Consider the following 22,670-nt stretch of genomic DNA (forward strand, 5'->3'; position numbering starts at 1 on the left):
GGGATTACCATCATTCTATAACTACTAGAATGGCCATAGCAGTTGATCTGACTATTCAAATAAACTGTATACATACTGTAACGAATTATATTTACGCTCAGAGCTTCTTAGGAATTTGAAATAAGCTTTGAATGTCTGTCATTTTATTTCTTGTAGTCATCACCTTTAAATTTGACTTTTTTAATACTGTGTAGCCTATAATTGTGTACAAAATAATTCCTACTCCAAAGGTGTGCACATTAGGGATGTCAAAATGATAAATTTGAAACATTTAACATGTTAAAAAAATAACGCAAATAACACAGTTGCAGTTTTTTTTTATTTCCTGTTGTGGCCGAAGTGTGTTCAGGGACGGCGCGTACATAGAGGCGACCAAGGCCTTTGGCAGCAGAATAGTGAGAGAACCCCCGGTCCTCACTTTCACCCACCCCCTCCCTCACGGTCTTCGCATTCATCCGCAAGACCAGTGACTTTCGGGTTGAGGGCAATGTGATTGCCGTTTGCCTAGAGCGCCAGTTCAGCTTGCTCCGGCAATGAGTGTGTTTAACGTGCAAAGAAATTTGGATAAGACCAAGGACGCGCTTTTAGAGGGAAAGTTTCAGTATAAAACAATTAATGTCGCATCACCAGGCTATCCAGTGTTTCATCCAGAGTTTCATGCAATTTCGGGTGTTTCATTTTTAATCTTTAGACTTTTACTGCAGTTCAGCTGTTCACTCTCATTCAGCACATTTTCATTCAGGATGTTTTAAAGGAATTTGATACCGCATGGCGAACGGAAAAAAAAAACCTCACCCTTTTGGGACCCAAGTGATCTTTTAAGGAAATCAAAAAAAATCGCTGCTTACATGGTAGATTCTTAACTAGTATTATCTTAATCATAAAAGCGGAGTATTGGTGTCCATGTAAATGTACTCAGTGAAAGTGGCAGATGAAGTTGAAAGCTGTTAAAGACAGCCCTATTCTCTGCTTTTAAGCTGTTTCCATGAGCCCTCACATTTAATAAATTTGACGTGTTTTCCCCTTACATGCAACTGTTGTAAAGCGTCTGCTTCATGATGTTGTGTCAGAATCCTTGCTTGTAAAATACAGCCATACTTTGGAACACTTAGTTAAAGCAAATTTGATGAATGCGATCATGCGTGTTGATGAATTTGAAGGGATCCCTCCTTTGCTCACCGCGTACACAATACTGCGCATGTTGTGTGTGTGTGTGTGTGTGTGTGTGTGTGTGTGTTTGTAGTCCACTTAGAATCCAACATGGAAATCATTTTTGTTTGTTATTAGTATTGATTGTTTTGAAATTCAAATGGCACTTACATGCCTGTGTTTTTATTTCTGTAATAAATACAATGTTTCGTGATTAATCATGATTAATTACAAAAAATTTGTGATTAATTATGCTGATTTTTTTAATCATTTGACAGCCCTAGTAAGCATGAAAGCAAATTATTTTCACCGCAGAGAAAGATATGTCTGAACTGAAGTACAGTTATGTTTTTGTTATAGGAGAATTATGTTTTGTTTTTGGAAAGTTATGCTTTTGTTAGCGAGAAGTTGCTAGGCAACAGAGGTATGTATTTTTAAAGGCACAGGAAAGCTGCAGATGTTGAAATGTATGCGGTTAATTTGACTCCTTTGAAATTATTAGTAAAATATGCATGTTAGAAGGAAATGTACACACATTTAGGAAAAATCAGGGCAAAATGTTATAAGGGTTTACTAATTTATTCAATAACAAAAATGTAAAATGGTAAAAATGTCTATCTCTGTAACACTGCGCAATGCAAGTAGCACAATTGAAATACATTTTTACAACATTCATGTGAGTGTGGAGCTTCTTTTTGCACATTTTGCTGACTGTGACTCCACACAGGTGGAGCTCCCCACATCATGGGTAATTTGTTTTCTGCAAAAAAACTCATGATTTTTAAACACGACTGTATTGAAAATAAGTTGAATGGTTTTTTTATAAAAAGTTTTATAAAAATGTAAAAACATTTTGAATGCGAAGATTTTGAATTTGTACATAGTTGAACGTTGGAATGCAAAGGAAAAGCAAAGGTTTCACTTATTTCTTAATTTCAAATATCAGTTTATTTTAAATACACATGTTGACATTTCTATTTTCTTAGAGTTACATTTTCAACCGGCGACGCAGTGGAGCAGTATGCTGTCGCCGCACAGCAAGAAGGTCACTGGTTCGAACCTCAGCTGGGTCAGTTAGCGTTTCTGTGTGGAGTTCGCACAGCGTGCAAACTCCCTGCGTTTCCCTGCGTTCGCGTGGGTTTCCTCTGGGTGCTCCAGTTTCCCCCACAGTCCACAGTGTATGTGAGAATGAGTGTGTGTGTGGATGTTTCCCAGAGATGGGATGTGGCTGGAAGGGCATCCGCTGCGTAAAAACGTGCTGGATAAGTTGGCAATTCATTCCTCTGTGGCGACCCCAGATTAATAAAGGGACTCAATTTTTCAACCAAAAACTTAAACTTCTATTAATTCTGCCTTTTTTCGATGACAACATACCATTTTGACAGTGCTGTATTACTTAAAGCTTTTCTTTCTTATCAACATCATCATAAATATCTAGTATCCCACACTTCCTTCTTCCCAGACACTGGGGATCCCAAGGCATTTTCAGGTAAGCGGAGACATAGTCCCTCCAGTGTGTCCCGGGTCTTTCCCAGGGTCACCTGGTGGGACAAGCCTGGAACACCTGTATGGGTAGGCGTTCATAAAGGATCCAGAACAGATGACTGAGCTACCTCAGCTGGCTCTGCTATAAGCTCCTCAGTATGTGCCCTGCCACCCTGCAAAGCAAACCTATTTTAGACACGAATACAAGATCTTGTCTTTTTGGTCATGACCCAAAGTTTAAGACCATAGGGGAGATTAGGTGTTAAGACTGGCAGTACAACGACCTCATGACTGCTGTTGCCACACCAATCCACCTGTCAATCTCACTTTCCATGTTTCCTCCACCTGTGAACAAAACCCCAAGATAGGCAGGGACTACCCTCCGTCCTGTAGATGGCAAGCCACTTTTTTTCTGAGTGAGCACTATGGCCTCGAACTTGGAGATGATGATTCGCATCCCTGCCACATCACACTTTGCAGCAAACCATCCCAGTGGCTGCTAAAGGTCCAGGTCTGAAAAAGCCAACAGGACAACATCATCTGCAAATAGCAGAGATTGAATCCTGTGATTCCTGAACCAGATCTCTTCTGGCCCTAAGTTGCCCCTAGAAATTCTGTTCAAATGAATAATGAACAGAACCAGTGTCAAAGGGCAGCCCTGCCGGAGTCCAACATGCACTACAAATCTGACTTATTTTCGGCAACGAGAACCAAACTACTTCTCTTGAGACCAGACGGCCTCTTTCAAAAACTTTTGCTATGTTATAAAAATTAACATTTCTTCGATTTAGTTCTGAAGGAAGTTTGTTTGCCATTTTAAAAAGAAAAGTTAAGAAGTTGACAGTTTCAATCAACATGATGGTGGGCAGATGATGACACCACATTCTGTTTAAATCGAGTGAAATGTGACAGGCTTAACCACGCAATTGTAGGAATGAATGGATGATTTATGCCACAATATTTCAGACAAACAGGGAATAATTTACTAATACACAAATCATTATTTTAGAAGTTTTATTTGAATTCTCTTCTTTAGTGTCAGAGCAAATGCCCACTGATATGAAGAGAAATGCTCTCTTTAGATGCTAGAGTATGTGTTTGTGTTATAATGAAGTTTGCATATTCATCACCAGATTCGCTACAATGTTTTGCAATCTGTAAATCGGCAGCCCCGTAAGTCTTTTACATTAATGCTATGCTTTACACTTTTAACAGCGGTCTGTGCTCTACGTTGCCATAAGAACTCAAAAGTCTGAACGTGCCGAGGCTCCCAAGAGCGTCTGCAAACGTCATGCTTGAGGAATCATCTTGTTTGTTTACTCTGCCAAAGGGAATGCTGAAAGAGCCGTACAGCTGAAATGTTCTCATTTAAATCTGTTGGCACAGCAGGGTCGGTTAAATCATTCATCTGACACAAAGAACAAGATTTCGCATTGGTGTACGCTTTTCATCTTCATATCTTATCACATATTTACAATGTACCAGCCTCAACGTGTTAAAACACCATCAAATATGCAGACCACACCTGCATCCCAAAGCAAATCTTTAGAATCCTGCCAAGACACTGGTCCGTCACTGGCACGATCACGACTGTTGGATTGTTAATTGCATGGTGTTTTTCTGTGAGTGGGCAGAGAGCGAATTGCTTTCTGCTCTGAGGTAAGTCAGCATCCTGCGAACAAAGTCCAAGGCCCGCGCCAATCACTAGTGCATCCGTTCATCCATGCGTGTGTGTGTGTGTGACGAATCTGGATTTGACACAGATGTTTGTGCTGTACCTCAGGGCTGGCCTTGTCAATGTCGGAGGAGCAGATCTGTCAAAACACACATGAACTGGTGTTTGCGTGTTATGTGTGAACAGCATCAGTGACCCATGTTGTCAAAAAGGACAGCTCATGGAAACAGCCCCCCCTTCAAAAGCATGGAAATGTATGAGGGAGCTTGGTAGAAATGCAAAGAGACGTGTAGGATCAGAAAGAGGCAAGAAAAAGGAAGGATCGACTGTCAGGCTGGTGGATTTTCACTTTGTGAAAGTGAAAGGTGCATGTGTGTGTGTGTTACGAGGTGGGTTGAGGACAAAGAAAGAGGCTCAAAGCGCAGCGTCGCTGAAAGACTGTCATAGTAAGAAAGTGAATCAACTGACAAGAAGAGACGGGGAATTAGAGTGAGGCGAGCCGCTTCTGTCTGATTCGTCCATTGAGAGAAGTTACTCCATTTCTGAATGTGGCATTTGAGCTCAAAAACAAGCTTCTTGCTTCATATCAATTGGCCATTTTAGTTTAACAAAGCTGTAAATGTACAAGTGATGAAATAAATAAACCTACAGTAAATGCCCTTGAAATGCACACATTTAAGCAATAAAATCATACCTCAAATTGATGGATTGATGGACAACTCATGTCTGTCCATCAATCATAAGAGAGAAGCCTGTCTGACATTGTTCTGACACTGGATCCCAAAACTGCAACTTCTAAACCAAACACTCTTCCATAAACCAAGCTATTGGAAGTGGTTTTCAAAACCTTTACTGAGTGACTGAATGATTTCGCAACAGACTCTTCTTAGTTATTCACAACAACAAAGAAATACGGCTGAAGAAATCAGATTGTGTGTGCATCTGGGCTTAAATGTTTTCTGCAGATGCCTCAGTGCAAAATCTGTCAAATTCATCAGATATCAATCTAATCTATCCAGATTTTTTAGAGTAAAGAATTACTGCTTTGAAGAAAACTTTTGCAACCATTGTGGTCTCACTGGTTCAAACACAGAGTAAAGTACAGTATACAGCTGTATAAGGGCTCAGGCCCATTTCCCGGATCGTTTGAGAAGTGTGAGTGCTCTGAATCGGGCTCAGGTGCGGTTCACTTGGCTGGCCCTGGCCCGGTTGTAAGAGGTGTGCCAGAGCGCGGTTTACTTGGGTCCGAAACTGAAGACGAGATGTGACTTTTAGGGGACTGTTTCACATGGATTTATTAATCATTCATATGCTGTGTTCACACCAGACGTGGAATGCACAGATAAATTGCGATATTCATGTGTAAATAGAAACAATTGTGATTACTCGCTTCATTCGCGTGTCAAATCCGCTTCATTTGCCCATCAAATTCACTGAACAACAGACGCGGATTCGCGTGACGGGCAGGGCTTCTGTCTGTTCGGTGACTTTAGCTTCTTTGCTAAAAGACTAACATGGATTTTATTGAGAAAATAATAGTGTTTATGTGCTTTATGAAGGCTGAAAAAAAGCCTTGATTTGTTTGTAGCTGTGTCGGAGTCCACTAGATATTTTCAAAGGTGCACCCAGGTCTGTGAGCTCACAAACTCTCCAGAAACTTTAGATGTCCAAATGTACAAATGTACAATGTACAAATGTCCATATGCAGTAGTTATGTACAGTTCAATAAGTAAACACTTATTAAACAAGTAAACCATAATGATGGAGCCATTCAGCTGAGCCGAGCCCAGTTTGATGAACTGTTTTCAGTGTGTGCAAGAGGATTTTCCTCCGGGACACCAACATCAGGCGCTACGTCATAATCATGCCCCCACAAGAGCAAGAACCTGATTGGTTAACGCAGCTAAAACGTTCCAATTCGCACCATTTGTGCAAATCACGTCATTCGCGCCGCGCCATTCATGCTTATCGTGCCGCAGGATGTCTATTCGCACCTTTGCATTGATTTAACATGTAAAACACTCGTGCTTGATGCTTCTTCCGCGTCTGGTGTGAACACAGCATTACTGTTCAATGAACGCAAACTGTCGTAGTTTATTGAAGATGCAAACCCCTCACTGCATGACAGATGTACCTTTAGCAAACCTCCTAACTCCTGCAGCACAAGGACTTTATGATTGATTATGAGCGTCAAAAGTGGCTGATCTGTTTGTTGAAGTATTTGACTGCGTGTCACTGCATTCCAAACCACTAAAACGATATAACTAAAGAAATCTGTGCTGTGTGAGAGTGCTTCTTACTAAACAGCGCGTCATCGTTGATGTAAGAGTGCTCAGGCGCGAATGCAATGTGAGAGTGGGACGTCGGGGGAGATGGGAGGGTCAGACAAGCGTGCTTCAGACGGGTTCAAGGCAACTGTACATAGTGTGAGTACACCCTTACACTACTGTTCATTTCAAGTATCAAAGCACATCACATATTCTGTGCAATAAAGTTCCCTAATCGCAGTGGTTAGCATTTTCTTACATTTCTGAAAGGCTGAAACAGGGTTTATTTGATGGCCCTGAATTCTTTGTCGGTCTGGGCTAGTCTATGCTGTTTACAGCTGGTGCAGTGCCAGTCTAACCAGCATGCAAGACATCTAGCAATGCTTAATTTTTTACGAGGGACAGAGTGAAACTTAGAATGAAACAGGATCTTTTTGATAACTTCATTAGCTGACATACTAATGTATTGTTATCCTTTTCACAATGAGTAGGTTTAGCCTCATTCACAGATGAGGACGTCAGTGTTTTATGTACCTGTATAATGTGATTAACAGCAAACTATATGGGACACATTTATGATCTCCAGAGAACGCTTTCTGCACTTTAAAAAGCAATGAAGGTTGGTTTACGTTTCATTCACTTTATCACTTCTAGTTTTATTTTCTTCTATTTTATTTCTGCATATTGTCAAGCTCGAAGTCAACTATGAATCAATCACCTAACAGTGACGTAAAATTTCTCAGTTTAATATTGTCTGTTTAATATTATGTGTTTAATACTGGCAGACAGAATGATTCAATTCAATTCATTAATTCTTAATTATAATTGGTACCATGACACAGCATTTACGTTTCATTCATTCATTTTCCTTCAGATTATCCCTTACTTATCAGGCGTCACCACAGCGGAATGAACCGCAAACAATTCCAGCACAAGTTTTACGCGGCAGATGCCCTTCCGGCTGCAACCCAGTACCAGGAAACACCCATACACTCTCCCATTAACACACACACACACACACACACACACACACACACGCACACACACACACACACACACAATGGGCAATTTAATTAATCCAATTTACGTATACTGCATGGACACCCCCTGTGAACTCAGGGAAAATATGCTAACTCTAAGCCAAGTTTCGAACCAGCGGCCTTCTTGCTGTAAGGTGACAGCGTTATCCACTGAGCCACCGTACTGCAACATGCGCATGTAAATATCCTAATGTTCAGAAGTTAGTACCTACAGAATCACATTTGTATCTTGGTTACCTTGGTCTAGGCCTGGGATCACCAAACTTGTTCCTGGAGGTCCAGTGTCCTGCAGATTTTAGCTCCAACTCTAATCAAACACACCTGAACAAGCTAATCAAGGTCTTAAGCTGCGGTCACACTGGGCTTTTCCTCCTATAGACTTCCATTCATACGCACGTGAATGCGTCAGATCGGAAATGCAGGGTCATGCGTTAAGTTTTGCAGGTTGCTGCGGTGCAAAGTTCAAGCTTGGTCAACTCTGACCTGCGAAATCAAATCACTTGACTGCGAGAGAACAATCGAGGATCAAAACATGACATCTCGGGACAGAAATTTAAAGCATGAAGCAATCGCTCATTTTTTGAAATGTCTAATAATCTTGTTTAATCCCACCGTTTTTCGCAGCGTCGCACAACAGAATATTGCATGCTCAAACTCTAATGTGACCGCAGCTTTACTCTTTATAATTGAAACAACCAGACAGGTCTGTTGAGGCAAGTTGGACCGGACGTCCAGGAACAAGATTGTTAACCCCTGATCTAGACCAAAAACAAAAATTATATATTTATTTTTATAATAAGTTACCAAACATCCAAAACAATTTTTCATAGCTTTTGTATAAACTGTATATGTGATGTTTTTTATTTTATTATCTGAACTCACCAGGACATTATAGAATGTGTAAAGGAGTCAAAACAAACCAGGAATTCATTCTTCATGCACACAATCAATAATCTGAAATGGAGACATGCTTCAGATGCCGGTATTGAACAGTAATGGACAATACTGTGTATGATTGAGCATTCCGTCCATTTTATGGTCACATTTTATGACGCAATGTCCAGTTTTTGATTCGTTGTGATGTTTATAGTCTGTCTGGCAACTCGTATACAGTCAATCCACTCTAGACTTCATTAGGATGTGGACAGAGACATTTTTAGAGGTCTGAGTCCATTTGTTTGCTGCGCACCAGGATTTGGATGCTTGTGTACATACTTATTCAAATAAAACACTCTAACAAAGCAACTGCACAAGAGATTATTTAATCAAACCAAACCTAAAGCCTGAACAAACCCTAAACATATTGCCCCCAGCTATGGATTGCTCTCGTGGAAGATCTGATGAGTTTTTTAATGTTTAAATAGCCTTTTTTTTGAGTGAATCTTGGTTGGTAGCTGATTTTACTTGTCCTTTTGGGGTTTTTTCTGTAGCACTTTGATATTTTTCTTAAAATGTAAATTTTGTTATAAATAAAATGTATTATTAATATTATTAAAGCATATTTCTGTGTACAGAACACAAAAACTATAACAAAGAGGGATGGTTTACACAGTAATGTTTGACAGATTGTGGTAATGTGCTGCACCCTCCACAACCGAGAACAGAATTGATGGTTGTATTTACAGTTTTATTTGATTTGTATGTTAACTTTTCATGAATCAGACTCTAAAACAATGCAGACGGCGTGCAAATAAAAGGCTCCATCATCGAGTGCAATTCATTCCTAGTGAATTGCCCCTCAGCACGCCAGTGTATGTTTATGTTCGCTGATGATTTCAGCCCCTGATGAAGAGGGCTTTTGATGGTTTTTATGAAGCTCTTGTGCTTTGGGCTCATGGAGTGCCAGGAGGGACACATGACGGGTGTCTTTTCCTGCCTCCGCTCTGGAATCTTTCCACAAGTGGAAAAGGCAAAGATAAGAAGGGAAAAAGGCTTCCCCGACGCTTCCTCTTGGTCTCGCAGAAGCCTGGTGACATCTTAATGTGTCTGTATCAACCAGCAACTGGCAACCGTTTGCATCCAGCACTCTCATTTCACAATCCAAATCAATTAAGGAGAATGAATCACTGCGCTATTATTATAACTGTCAGATTCACTTCTTACTTACAAAGATGAAGAAGAAACAAATGAAGCGCCTGCTATCTACTCCTCCCTTTCCCCGAGGGCTCCTTCTTCAAGCATTTTCTCCCTTTTTCTCTCTGTCTTTCATTCCCTTTTTTTCTTTCTCTCGTTTTTTTGTTCTGCTTTCGATACCCTGCTTTTCATTTCCTCATTTCTGGTCGCCTCTTTCTCTCCTTTTTTAGGCGATCTCCCACCCTCTCCGCTAAATAATTTAGATTTTACAGTTTACTCGCCGGCTGCCAAGTAATTCAGACGAGCTCATATGCAAAACAGCGGGTGTGAACTTTAGATTTATATTTTGCCATGCTGGTCATTAGTATTGTGCCTGCAATAATTATAGTAGGACAATAATGGCTTTTCCCTGTTCTCTATACACACACGCTGCTTCCCTTCATTTGCTCTCCTTCTCACTTTCCGTGCCCTGCTGACACGTCCAAAGTGACTGAGAGGAGAGGGGGAGGGGAGATGGACAGAGATAGAGGGAAGCAGAAAGCACATCCATCATTTCTTCCCCGTGGTCATATAAATCTTGTAAGGTCTGTAAAGGTCAGAGTTCATAAAGATTGCTCCGAGTTGTGCGTGTATGAATCAAACATTTCAGGTGTGTGTGTGTGAGTGATTTCCCGATGCTGCTTTTAAGGATGTGTGTGACATGGTCATGACCCGTGTCAGCAAACTGTCACAAGATTTTCTAATTTGTGCTTGATGATGCTTCAGACAGCACTGTCTACTCCATTACAAGACCAAACTGTGTGTGTGAAGGGGGAATTTCCGGAGTTTAGGGCATTATTTTTTATGAATACTTTTAATAATAATAATTCCTTACATTTATATAGCACTTTTCTAGACATTCAAAGCGCTTTATACAAATTGGGAGGAATCTCTTCATCCACCACCAGTGTGCAGCATCCACTTGGATGACATGACAGCAGCTATATTGCACCAGACCGCACACCACACACCAGCTGATTGGTGGAGAAGAGAGTGAGGAAACCAATTAGGATATGGGGATGGTTCGGAGGCCATGATGGACAGATGCCAGTGGGCAAATTTGGCCAGGGTGCCGGGGTTATAACCCCTACTCTTTTTCAAAGGACATCCTGGGTTTTTAACGACCACAGAGAGTCAGAACCTCGGTTTAACGTCTCATCTGAAAGACGGCGCTCACTGTTCAGTATAGAGTTGCCATCGATATACTGGGGCATTAAGACCCACAGAGAACGCAGGTTGAACGCCCCTTGCTGGTCTCACTAACACCACTTCCAACTAAAACCCAGCTTTTCCATGTGGTCTTCCATCCAGGTATACTGACCAGGTGCAGTTCTGCTTACTGTAGCTTCAGTGGGTGACCATGTGAGAGTTGGAGAGAGTTTATTTAGGAAGGGAGCATTTATTTGATCAAAAGTACATTTACATCAGGCCCTAAGCCAGGGGGGGCTCGGGTGGTTTGGAAGCACCACCCCTCACTGACAAAGGTCCACAATTTGTCCTATTATCCTATTTTGACTGCTATGCCATCATAAATAGTGCAAATAACTAATCGAGAAAGGCTTTAAGACCAAAGGGAATCCCGGTGGGATTTCAGTTAATCAGTTTTGGCCAATGCAAACAATTATTTTTGTAAGAGCACAACATCCAGATGTGCAAGAAAACATCTGACCTAAGAAAAGTCATCTTTCACCACTGTATTGGTTTTTTAATAAGGAAAACTTTTGACAAGTAGCTTTTATTCTAAATCCTGGACCTTATTCTTGAAAACATGACCAATAAAAAGGTGTGAAGCACCATAAGCGGCCCATATTAAAATCAAATTAAATACTATTTTGGCAGTTATCCAATGTTGTTATCCATGAATTTTCACATGTGCTTTTTTTTTACAAGAGAGGCTAAAAAAATTGTGAAGCACTAAATTATTATTATTACTAGTTTATTATGTTTCAGATTTGTATTATGTTTCAGATTTGTATTATTCAAAAAATAACATTTGTATTATTTTTAATGTAAAACTTTGTTTTCTAATGATATATGATGTTTATCTGTAATATGTAAATATTTATCATATTTCTTTATATATATTTGCCAATGAAATATTTTTGCTACATCAAAAAGTGTGATTATGTTGACCATCCGACAAGCTAATTTAGATAAAAATAGTGCTTAAAATGTCACCTAAAAAAAGTATTTAAATCTCGTAATTAAATAGAAAAATGAAGCGAATAAAAAGGTCCACCTTTTGAGAAAAAAGAACCACCCCTTTCAGCAGTCTGGCTATGGGCTTGTACATTTAGCAAACGCTTTTAACCAAAGCAAATAAGGGGACATTAAGCAATTCAAAATGAAGAGGTACAACATTAAAATTGAGGATGTTTGTAATATCACAAAAACTCTATTTCAAAGACTAAAAGAGTAAAAACAAATTATGAAAGTATATTTTAAAATAAGCAATGTTTTAAATCACCAAATCAAAAAATTAAAGTGATTACTGGTAGACCATGTGACACTAAAACTGTAGAGATCATTCTGGAAATTCTGCTTTGCCTTTAAAACTGTACTTTAACAATATCTTTAATGCAACTATACTATAAAAGTGATTATTTGACTTTATAGTACCTTTAAAAAAGTGAGGAAACCTGTTGATTTTAAAGCAATTAATTGACTTTACTTAAAAAGGTGAGTAAACCTGTTGATTTTAAAGCAATTAATTGACTTTACTTAAAAAGGTGAGTAAACCTGTTGATTTTAAAGCAATTAATTGACTTTAAATGTGAGTAAAATTATAAAAATGAGGTCAACTCAGATCACAGAGTTACAATAAGCTTACAGTAGCTCATACAAGTTTTACAGCATTCTTCAAAATATCATATTTTAAGTTCAAAAGACAAAATAAACCCATTGGAACAAGTGAAGGGTGAGTAAATGATGACAGAAATGTCAGTTCTGGGTGAACTATCCCTGAACTGTGCCAGAAACAGAACATTATTTACAACAATTTTACCTTTTCGCCTTTTGCCGTTCCACAGCCTTTCAAACGGTCATTAGCATGATCAAGAAAGTCTGGAGTGCACGATTCCTTTCACATATGCACTGATACAAACTCACACATTATCTAATGCTGTCTGTATACAACACAAAGGCAGGATCCGTATGCCATCGTTCATCAAAATAGTGCTTGTGCTTATTCTGCAAGGTGCAAATAAAAAAAGGGGAAGACGGACTGACTTTGACATTCATCTTTGACTACAGCTCAAACACTAAGACCATTTCTGAGGCAGTGGATTAAAGATAATGCTGATTTCAATACACAAAACCCCCAATGTATTAACAGGGGTTACTGAGATTATTTTTGTTTTGATGTAAACATTATTTTGACTGTCAAAGTGCCAATAGCCACTGACTTGCATTTGACGAATAAGAAAGAAACACAATTTTAGCAAAAAAAATTAAATAAATAAATAAATAAATAAATAAAATAATAAATAAAAATCTTTTTATTTATTGAAAATATCTTGGAGTAACTGGGTTAATACAATAGTTTTCATCTAACGTTTATGACTTAAATAGGTTACACTTTATTTTAAGGTGACTTACATTAACTATTAATTTATCTACTTAGTAATTTTAATTAATTAAATGTACTTACTATTTGGTTTGAGTTATAATTTTGGTTAGGTTTGGGGTTAGTTACATGTAACTTTTCAAAAATTATTGTAATTATATAGTAAGTGAATGTCACCTTAAGTTAAAGCATTACCCTTAAAAAAAAAAAAATAATAATAATAATAATAATAATAATAATATATATATATATATATATATATATATATATATATATATATATATATATATATATATATATATATATATATATATATATATTGTTAGGCATTTCAATGATGTTAACAAATATAGTTCTTTGCCAAATAAAGTTTTAATGGTCTACTGAAGATAAATGTCACCTACAACTTGGATTCTGTGAGAGGGAGCAAATTTAAATTTTGGGGCGAACTTTGTTGTTTTTTAAATATATATTTATTGTATTTTATTATTCAAACTAAAAATTTTGTTTGATAATACATTTTGAGTAAACATGTTCGAACAAAAAAATAAAAATAAATCTAACTACACTAGCATGTATTCAGGCAAAGGCTGAACTGTGTTTTCAGGGCAAGGTGATGTCTCATAAATGTCAGGTTGACACACACTAAAAAAACATGGGCAAAATAATGGTTTGATATTTCATATGTTACCTTTTACATTTTTGTTGCGTCACAAATCATTTCATGTCTACTACTGGGGCAAGCTGTCATAAAGGTCAAATGTGTGTGCAGTGAACTGTATCTCTGGTGGAATGTTCAATAGCCATTTCTGTCAAGATTTTTGGATTGTATCTATTCAGAAACTAATCTATATGCTGCCGGGTCCCACATCTAACAAGTTTGATCTTCATTTGTGTGTTTATCTAGGGGGTGCTATAGGCAGCAGAAGGCATCTCCATGAGGAGCGGTAGAAGATGCCGGAACTGCCAGCGCTCCTGCTGTCGATTTACTTCCGCTTCCTGTTAGTCACTGTGGTTACCATGCCGCCTTCTTCCCTGAGCCAGACCCCTGTTCTGTCATCCGTACGGATGGGTGAGTTACACATTTAAGGACCAGTATGGTAATATGTGGTCCTACATTTGTGTCTTATAAAATAAAAATTTCCAGACATGTATTTAATGGCAAAGTTGACCCAAAACCCAAAATCTTCTCATTTACTAATCCTCATCTTGTTTCTAACCTGTTTGAGTTTCTTTTCTCAGTTGAACACAAAATACAGTAAGATATATTTCTAAAAAAGTAAACTGGTAACCATTGACTATCATAGTTGTTTTTCCAATTTTATTGCACAAAACCCAAATGCACCACAATTAACTGCAAAAGCCCCCAAATTATGTTAAAAATATTAGGATAAAATCTGTTGAATAAGAATAATTTTTATTAAGTTTTATTCATGATTTTCAAGGATGAGGACCAAAATAATAACTCCTGCTGTGTTTAACCCGCCCAATGTCAGTTTAGCCAATTATATTTCGGCACCCTGAGATGCCTTGGTGGAAATGCAACCAAAATGTGACCTCCGGTGGACAGTAGCAGACTCCGAAATGAGATGCAGATTCAGAGTTTCTGTGTGGAGTTTGCATGTTCTCCCAGTGTTCGCATGGGTTTCCTCCGGATGCTCTGGTTGTCCCCACAATTCCAAGACATGTGCTATAGGTGAAATGGTTAAGCTAAATTGTCTGTAGTGTATGTGTGTGAATGAGTGTGTATGGGTGTTTTCAAACGATGGGTTGCAGCTACAAGCTGCGTAAAACATATACTGGATATGTTGGCGGTTCATTCCGCGGTGGCAACCTCTGATTAATAAAGGGACTAAGCCGAAAAGAAAACGAATGCATGAACTATTTTAATTGGAATTTTTTTTTTCTGTTTCAACAGTAAGGCTAAATGTTCATCAGTCATTAGTCAATCCTTCATCCCACACAATCTTGAATTATCCAGAAATCATTTTAATACGCTGATTTAGTTCTCAAATAATAATAATAAAATTATTATAATATAATAAAATAAATAAATAAATATGTTCTATTACTGTCACAGTTGAAAACCAGCAGGGTTGCTCAGCATTTGTGGAAGTTGTCAAAACCAAAGAACAGTATTAATTTGAAAAGTTTACTTTTAAAACAATTTAACAATTACTTACTGTTGTTCTTGTTTAATTTAATTAAGTCTTCATAATTAAATTATGAATTAAGTACATTTATTTAGTCTAGCTGAATAAATGTACACATTTTTAAATGAATGATACAAATATAATACTAAAATGCTAAATGAAAAAATCATACAGTCCTAAAATATTTGAATATTAAAGCAGCTTGAATTGTATTATTTAAATCTAGCATAGTGTGTGACACAGTTTTGGTTCGTGAAAACTGAATACTACTAACTAAAAAAAAGTTACTAGATCTTAAAGGGGTAGTTCACCCCAAAAATGCTGTCATCATTTGCTCACCATCAACTTCCTTTAAACCTATTTCAGTTGAATTTTTTTGTTAACACAAAAGCTACTTTGTAAAAAGCTCAAAAAATCTTCAAAATAACCAATTTTTTGTTGAATAGAAATAAAATAAATCCCCATAAAAGTTTTTATTACTTAAGAGTGAAAAGAGTGTTCCATTTAAGGTTTTGGTTGAGCTTAAAGATTAACTATGTTCAATTAGATTGTCTTTGTTATTGACTTAATTATTGTTGTTTGACATGGTAGATTAACATAGCACACATAAATCTTTAACCAGTCCTTCTGAGAATTTCTCTCTCTGCTCTCTGACTTAACCACTCCTCCTTCTCTTTTCCCACAGCTGCTATTTTGGATGACAGCTCTGTCTGTGGCCGTGGGGAGCGGTTAGCTTTAGCATTAGCACGTGAGAATATCAACAGTGTGATGGAGAACCCAGCTCGTGCTCGCGTGGAGGTCGACATATTTGAACTTCAGAAAGACTCACAGTACGAGACTACAGATACGAGTGAGTAATGCACACACAAACACCCTGAACACAACAGAGAGAAAAAACAAACAAACATTGAAGTATATAGAGGAGCAGAACAGCCTACAATAAAAGAATTTAAAGAATGAAAAGCTCTACATTTTCTGTCATAGTGTGCCAGATTCTACCAAAGGGCGTGGTCTCTGTTATCGGCCCCGCCTCCAGTCCCGCTTCCGGCTCTATAGTCAGTCACATATGTGGGGAAAAAGAGGTGAGCCTCATCTAATTATTCATCTTTGGTTTGTGTTAATTCTTTCACTAACTATAAAATGTCCCTTGTTTCTGCTCATTCTTAGATTCCCCACGTCAAAATCGGTCCAGAAGAGACTCCACGGCTTCCTTACCTGCGCTTTGCGTCTGTGACTCTGTATCCTAGCAACGAGGATTTGAGCCTTGCCATCGGCTCCATCCTACGCTCCTTTAGCTACCCATCAGCTAGTCTGGTCTGCGCTAAAGCCGAATGTGAGTCCAAGACCTCTGCTCTGCTTATTCTCAGCTATTCTGGTCTGCATTCAAGCTTGAATAAGTAAAACTGGAGAACAAACAAACAGAGGAATGAAACACTTGTTGATTAGGGATGTTTATAATTATGTTTCACAAAATTAACTTTACTACAACTACGCTGCCCTCCACTAATGTTACATCCTTGATAAATATTAGCAAATGCACAGTTAATCAGTGCTAATTTACTTCAAAAATATCTGCCACATAGGAATTAACTGAAAACAAACAATAATAAACAGCACAGTTTTATCAAAAAGCAAATGCTTTGGTAAAAATATGTGTGCCTTAACTATTTGCACCCCAATGAACTCATATGTGCACCATATTTGTAATATTTAACAATCAATTGTTAGGGAATTTAGCACACCTGGTTGACTAGGAACAGAAAAATTGTTCAGCCATTACCTCCTGTTTTACAATGCAATCCATCAAAATCGGTAAGACCAAATAACAGAGCCATGGCAAAAGTGTTGAGTTTCACAAAATGAAAAACGGATATCAGAAAACAGCAGCAACACTGAAATTCTGTGGTTCATTTCCACAATTATTATTTTAGGATATTAATTATGAAATTACACTGAACTGGAAGTGTCATGAATCACACTGGAAGAGGATGTGTGTTGTCCCCCACACTGTTGGGAGCAGGGGCGGACTTAACCAATAAGTGAGGTAAGCAGCTGCTTAGGTACACAGGGAATTGGAGGGCCCAAACCAATGCCAAGAAACCGATATTAATCAAATAGCTCATTTATAAATATTATGTTAAGAATAAAATCTTTCTGCAACTGGTAAGATTTTAACGTTATTACTTATTTTGTCAAAACCGGAGGCCGCTCATGAGTAGTGAACTGTTCCTTTCTATGCTTCACATGCACAAAGGTGAGTGGTCCAAATACACTGTCAGTCTGCCAGCGATCAGAGTAGAGCTGAGGTAGAGGTAGGTAGAGTGTACAACAGTGAGAATTTTGAGAATATTTTGTGGGAAAAAAAAGTAGAAATAAGACGAACAATAAAACGCAGCTTCCTTTGCGATCCTGCTGTCTGGCCAAAACCCTCTATCAGATGATGAGCACTGTTAGCTTGTTAAGAAAGGAATTGTTCAAATAAAATAACATTTCCCTCAGAAAAAAATGAAAGGCCGCCGATTTAAAAACAGCAATTATGTAATTTATAAGAAAAATGGTGACTTAGTGATTAGTTTGACTGAAAAAGATTAGATTAAAAGATTAGTTTGATTGATTGTAAATGAAATTTGTTTAAATATTTTGTTTATTATAATATTATAATTCTGTTCATTATAATTATATAATTTTGTTCATTATAATAATGAAAAACTGTACAAATGTACGCACATCCCACTTAACTGGGTGCTCAGCCAAAAAAACGGCAAATGAAATATTCATCAAAGGCGGCACCAAACACCAAAGCTCCAAAAAATACTAATTTAATAAATTAAAAAGGCTGACACAAAGCGTGTAACGCTTCGAGCCACATGGCTATTTATCAGACAATTATTAAAATAATAAAATCTAAATCACAATTATGTAGTTAATATGTGAACTTATTGCAATTATTTTTACATTAAGGCCCAATCCCAACTCTACCTCTTAGCCCTTCCCCTTTATAGTGTCTTTTATCTCAAGCACATGTTTTAATACATTCGTAACGGCGTTCATGTTTTATGTTTAGAAAAAATAAAAAAAAACACTACATTTTGCTATTTATAATCTATAATAATAACTCCTGTATAGCAGTCGCTCAACATACTTTCACATCTGTTCCTCGATGACACTGGAATCCCCTGTCAGAAAAGTCTAGTGGCTGGGAATGAGCTTTTTACAGTGTCTGCTATAAAGTTAATGTTGTTTTCGTGTGTTTACATAGATGAATATGGCCATGGTGTAAATGCACAGTACAGTTAAGATCTTATTGCCATATTACATCATTATAATACCATAATATATGCCTTCAGTGATTTCCTCAAGACAAATACCAAAAAATAACACAACTGGAATCACTACACTAGTCGTAATCATCGATCTCATATGAAGCAAGAGATTGCGGTTACATATGATGACGTGTACAGGTGTTGTAATGCTATCACATTTCTAAGGGGTAAATTTTGAAGCCCTTCCCCTTCACACTGTTTCAAAGGCCAAGGAAAAGGGGTAGGGATACAAAAATAAAATTGGGATTGGGCCTAAGACAATAAAGGTGCCTTTAAATATTAAAATATATAAAAAATGCTTTAAATATTTTTTTAACATGCAGTTTATTTACAAAAAAACAAAACTAATTTACAGAGAAAAAAAAATATCTATAGAGAAAGAGAATGCTTTGACTTGTTATGCTAGGGCCTTATACATTAAACTGCTTTGGGCCCCCAAATCACTAAGTCCTCCCCTGATTAGGAGGATGCTTCAAGTAGACAAAAAAAATCTCCAAGAAGCTGGAGAATTCCAAACCTTATTGAGACTTGGGCTCAGAAATTCTCCAAAACTTCGGACATTACCACAAACTTTTAGGAAAGGTTTCAGGGTTGAAAAAGCCTCTGCTCTGATCGAAAAAAAACACACAAGCACCTTAAGTTATTTTGTTACACTTTTAAAAAAATTCCGTAAAAGAACAGAGAATGTACTGGCAGAAAATTACGAGGACATTATCTGTTTTTTACAGAATTTTCTTCACTTAAAAAAAACTGAAAATTCTGTAAATTTTACGTAAAAAAAAACGGAATGTACTTGAAAAATGCACCAGAACAATTGCTATTAAATTATGGAAGTTTCCTACATTAAAAAAACAGAAATTCTGTAAATTTACATGATATCCTCAGTACAATAAACTTTTCTATTAATGATTATACAGAAACTTCCGTAAGCTTTACACATTCAGAAACATAAATTAGCAAAACACAATAAAACAATAAAGACATATTCCCAACCAGCTTTGCTTATAAATGTGCCAATAATACTGGAAAGCACTGAAAATTAAAAAAAAAAAAAAGTTATTGCAGCTTAACCACAAGATAACCACCATCACATTTTTGCCACACTAACCTTTAACCTAGGTATACTGTATGTAATAAAACTGTGGTTATACAGCTGGCAACCAATGGATCAAGAAAACATCGGTACTACACATCAACTATAATAAACCCCTGGCTCATTAAATGTTTTAAATGATTTCATCTCATCTGCCCAATCAATCGTCTTTTCTCATCAAACACTCAAGTAACAATATGCATTCAAGGTTAATGGGCGAGATGAAATTACAAAAGTTCTTGAAAAGACTGATAATGATACTGCAGTGCTGCCATACTGCAAGCACTAACAATTACTTTGCTGTAATAGGTAGCTGTGCCAATAAAACATACTGCTGGGCAATTACGCAGCATGTCACTGGACAACACAACGTTCATGTAATCTGAGAATAAATCTCCCCCCCTGCTGCGCGTGCTAATGTGTGAGACAGCACCACGTATGCAGAGTGTGTGTGCTTTTGTGTGTTCGGACGTTCTTGTGTGTTAGAGAGGGCATCGCTACATAACGCTCAGCTCTGACCCAGTTGGCTGCACTATGGTTGCTATGGCAGCAGAGTAGGTGCAACTTGCCACTCATCAAGCTCATTTAAAATGGTGGCGAGAGATGGAGAGAGGCTCGCTGCTGCGCTACTGCTTCTCGTTTAACAGATAGAAAGCAATTTCGCAAGCCGGTTTTGACATGAAGGTTTTCATGTGCGTTGTGTAAAGCGATTTCTTTGTGAACCTCATTGCCTTTAATTTATGAAACTGCCATCAGATGTCGCACACTTTGTTTTAGCTTCAACAGTTTTTTCCTTTGGTGACCTCGTCTGTCAGACTGAAAAAGCATGAAAAGAATGACTTAAGAACTGCGTAAACATATTTCAAGTCGCTTTTTTAAATAAAAGGTGGTTTCAAACAGAAAATGACTATATGATTTTTATGGTCTCCAACACACAAAAGCTCTGTTTCGAAGCCTAGTTAGCATCATAAAGGGTGATTCTCACAGAATATATTTCAGTTTAAAAAAAAGAGATGCAAGGCAGTGAAATGAAAAACAAAACGCATGTAATAGAACAGTTTCAATTCCAAAACATTTAAAGTGAGAGGATGCTGGTGAAACATTATTGACCTCACTGTCCTACACTCTGTCTACCGGCTACCTGGAGCCTCATGTATCAACGCTGCGTCCGCACAAAAACTTTCACGCTCAGAGTCACTCACGTTTAAATTTACTAACGATGAAATGAACGTGAGAATGTGCGTTGATCCATGCCAACTTCATGTCTGCCGTACGTTCATTTCTTGTGTGTGTTTGTTTTATTTCCATTGGCAACTCCTAGAGGCAATTGTGTTAAATTGCACTCTACAAAGTATCTTTGAGCCGTGCAATGACAGCTGTATGGGACAGGATCATCCGCATGTCTAGCAGGTATATAAGGTTTCCTTACCATACAGTTGACCAGCCAAACTTTAAAGCGCAAATTGCAGCGATTGCCGGTTTTTCCAATGTAATCGGAGCGATCGACTGCACGCACATTACTATAAAGGCGCCATCTGAAGATGCATTTGCATACGTGAATACGAAACATTTCCAATCAATAAATGCGCAAATAATATGTAATGCTCAAATGCGCACCCCATTATACACACACTTGTTAATGATTCCTACTTGTCTTCCTCATGATGAAGAGTAGGCAAAAGGAAAAAAAGAAGATTGAGTTCATCAGACGCTGGATTCAAACCGGGTTCATGATTGCAAGTTTCAAAGCATGTTGCCATGCGCTTTACAAGCTACGCCACTTGTGCTGTTGATGTCTGCTCTTTGCCATTTCAATTCACTCACAGTGCGATGGTCAGACCCCACTGCGTTAACCGCGTTAACTAAACTCTCCCACTCTATTTCTTTTCTTTTGTTATTAATTCTGGAGGACAAACTTGCAAACAACACAGTTTTTCTCCGGTCTACCTCTAAAAGGAGCACCTCCAATTCACATTCTGTTCAAAGTTTCTCTTCTTGCTTGCTTTTGCCATTACTTTATCATTTGTTTTTTCCAAAGTGGAGTCCTTACCATATTCATTAGTGGGAGGAGGCAGGGAGGGGTTTTGCGCTCGTGCCAGTAGAGTAAAAGTATATTGTAAATTGTAATATTGCAAATATTACTCAAAGTATGAGTAAAACATTCATTCATTCATTTTCTTGTCGGCTTAGTCCCTTTATTAACCTGGGGTCGCCACAGCGGAATAAACCGCTAACTTATCCAGCAAGTTTTTACGCAGCAGATGCCCTTCCAGCCGCAACCCATCTCTGGGAAACATCCATACATACACACACACACTCATACGCTATGGACAATTTAGCCTACCCAATTCACCTGTACCGCATGTCTTTGGACTGTGGGGGAAACCGGACTAACCGAAGGAAACCCACGCAAACACAGGGAGAACATGCAAACTCCACACAGAAATGCCAACTGAGCCGAGGATCGAACCAGTGGCCCAGCGACCTTGTTGCTGTGAGGTGAACGTGCTACTCACTGCGCCACTGCATCACACCTGTGAGTAAAACTGAAATGGCCATTACTCAAAAATACTCAAAAATAGTGAGTGGTGAATATTACACAGTGAAAAGCTGATAAACTCTGTAAAGTGCATTTAGTTATTGTTGCTAGTTGCTGATTTCAGTCATCATACAGTAAACATCCACCATTCTCTCATCAGTGACATGGAGTCTATAAAGTCTCATGATTGTTGCTTGCAAAGATTTTTGTCTTCTAGGACACTATGAATGCAGACAACCTTTTGGAAGCATTAAAAAAAGCGTTCATGT

General features: G+C 38.0%; 1 protein-coding gene and 1 long non-coding RNA gene across 6 annotated transcripts in view; one reads left to right on the forward strand and one right to left on the reverse strand.

The window, feature by feature from the left end:
• The window catches only part of grik5 (glutamate receptor, ionotropic, kainate 5), a 179,793-nt gene that overhangs the window by 108,544 nt on the left and 48,579 nt on the right, over positions 1-22,670 (forward strand). For all 5 annotated transcript variants that reach the window (XM_087286347.1, XM_087286349.1, XM_087286346.1 and 2 more), the window contains 4 exon segments: positions 14,201-14,365; positions 16,132-16,296; positions 16,431-16,528; positions 16,614-16,779. In XM_087286347.1, coding sequence (XP_087142473.1) covers positions 14,248-14,365; positions 16,132-16,296; positions 16,431-16,528; positions 16,614-16,779 — 547 coding nt within the window. In that variant the 5' untranslated portion in view covers positions 14,201-14,247.
• The window catches only part of LOC147833285 (uncharacterized), an 84,919-nt gene that overhangs the window by 32,741 nt on the left and 29,508 nt on the right, over positions 1-22,670 (reverse strand). The window lies entirely within an intron of this gene.

Source organism: Danio rerio, chromosome 16, assembly GCF_052040795.2.
Source record: "Danio rerio strain M-AB ecotype USA chromosome 16, GRCz13ab, whole genome shotgun sequence".
In the NCBI taxonomy this organism is placed as follows: Eukaryota; Metazoa; Chordata; class Actinopteri; order Cypriniformes; family Danionidae; genus Danio; species Danio rerio.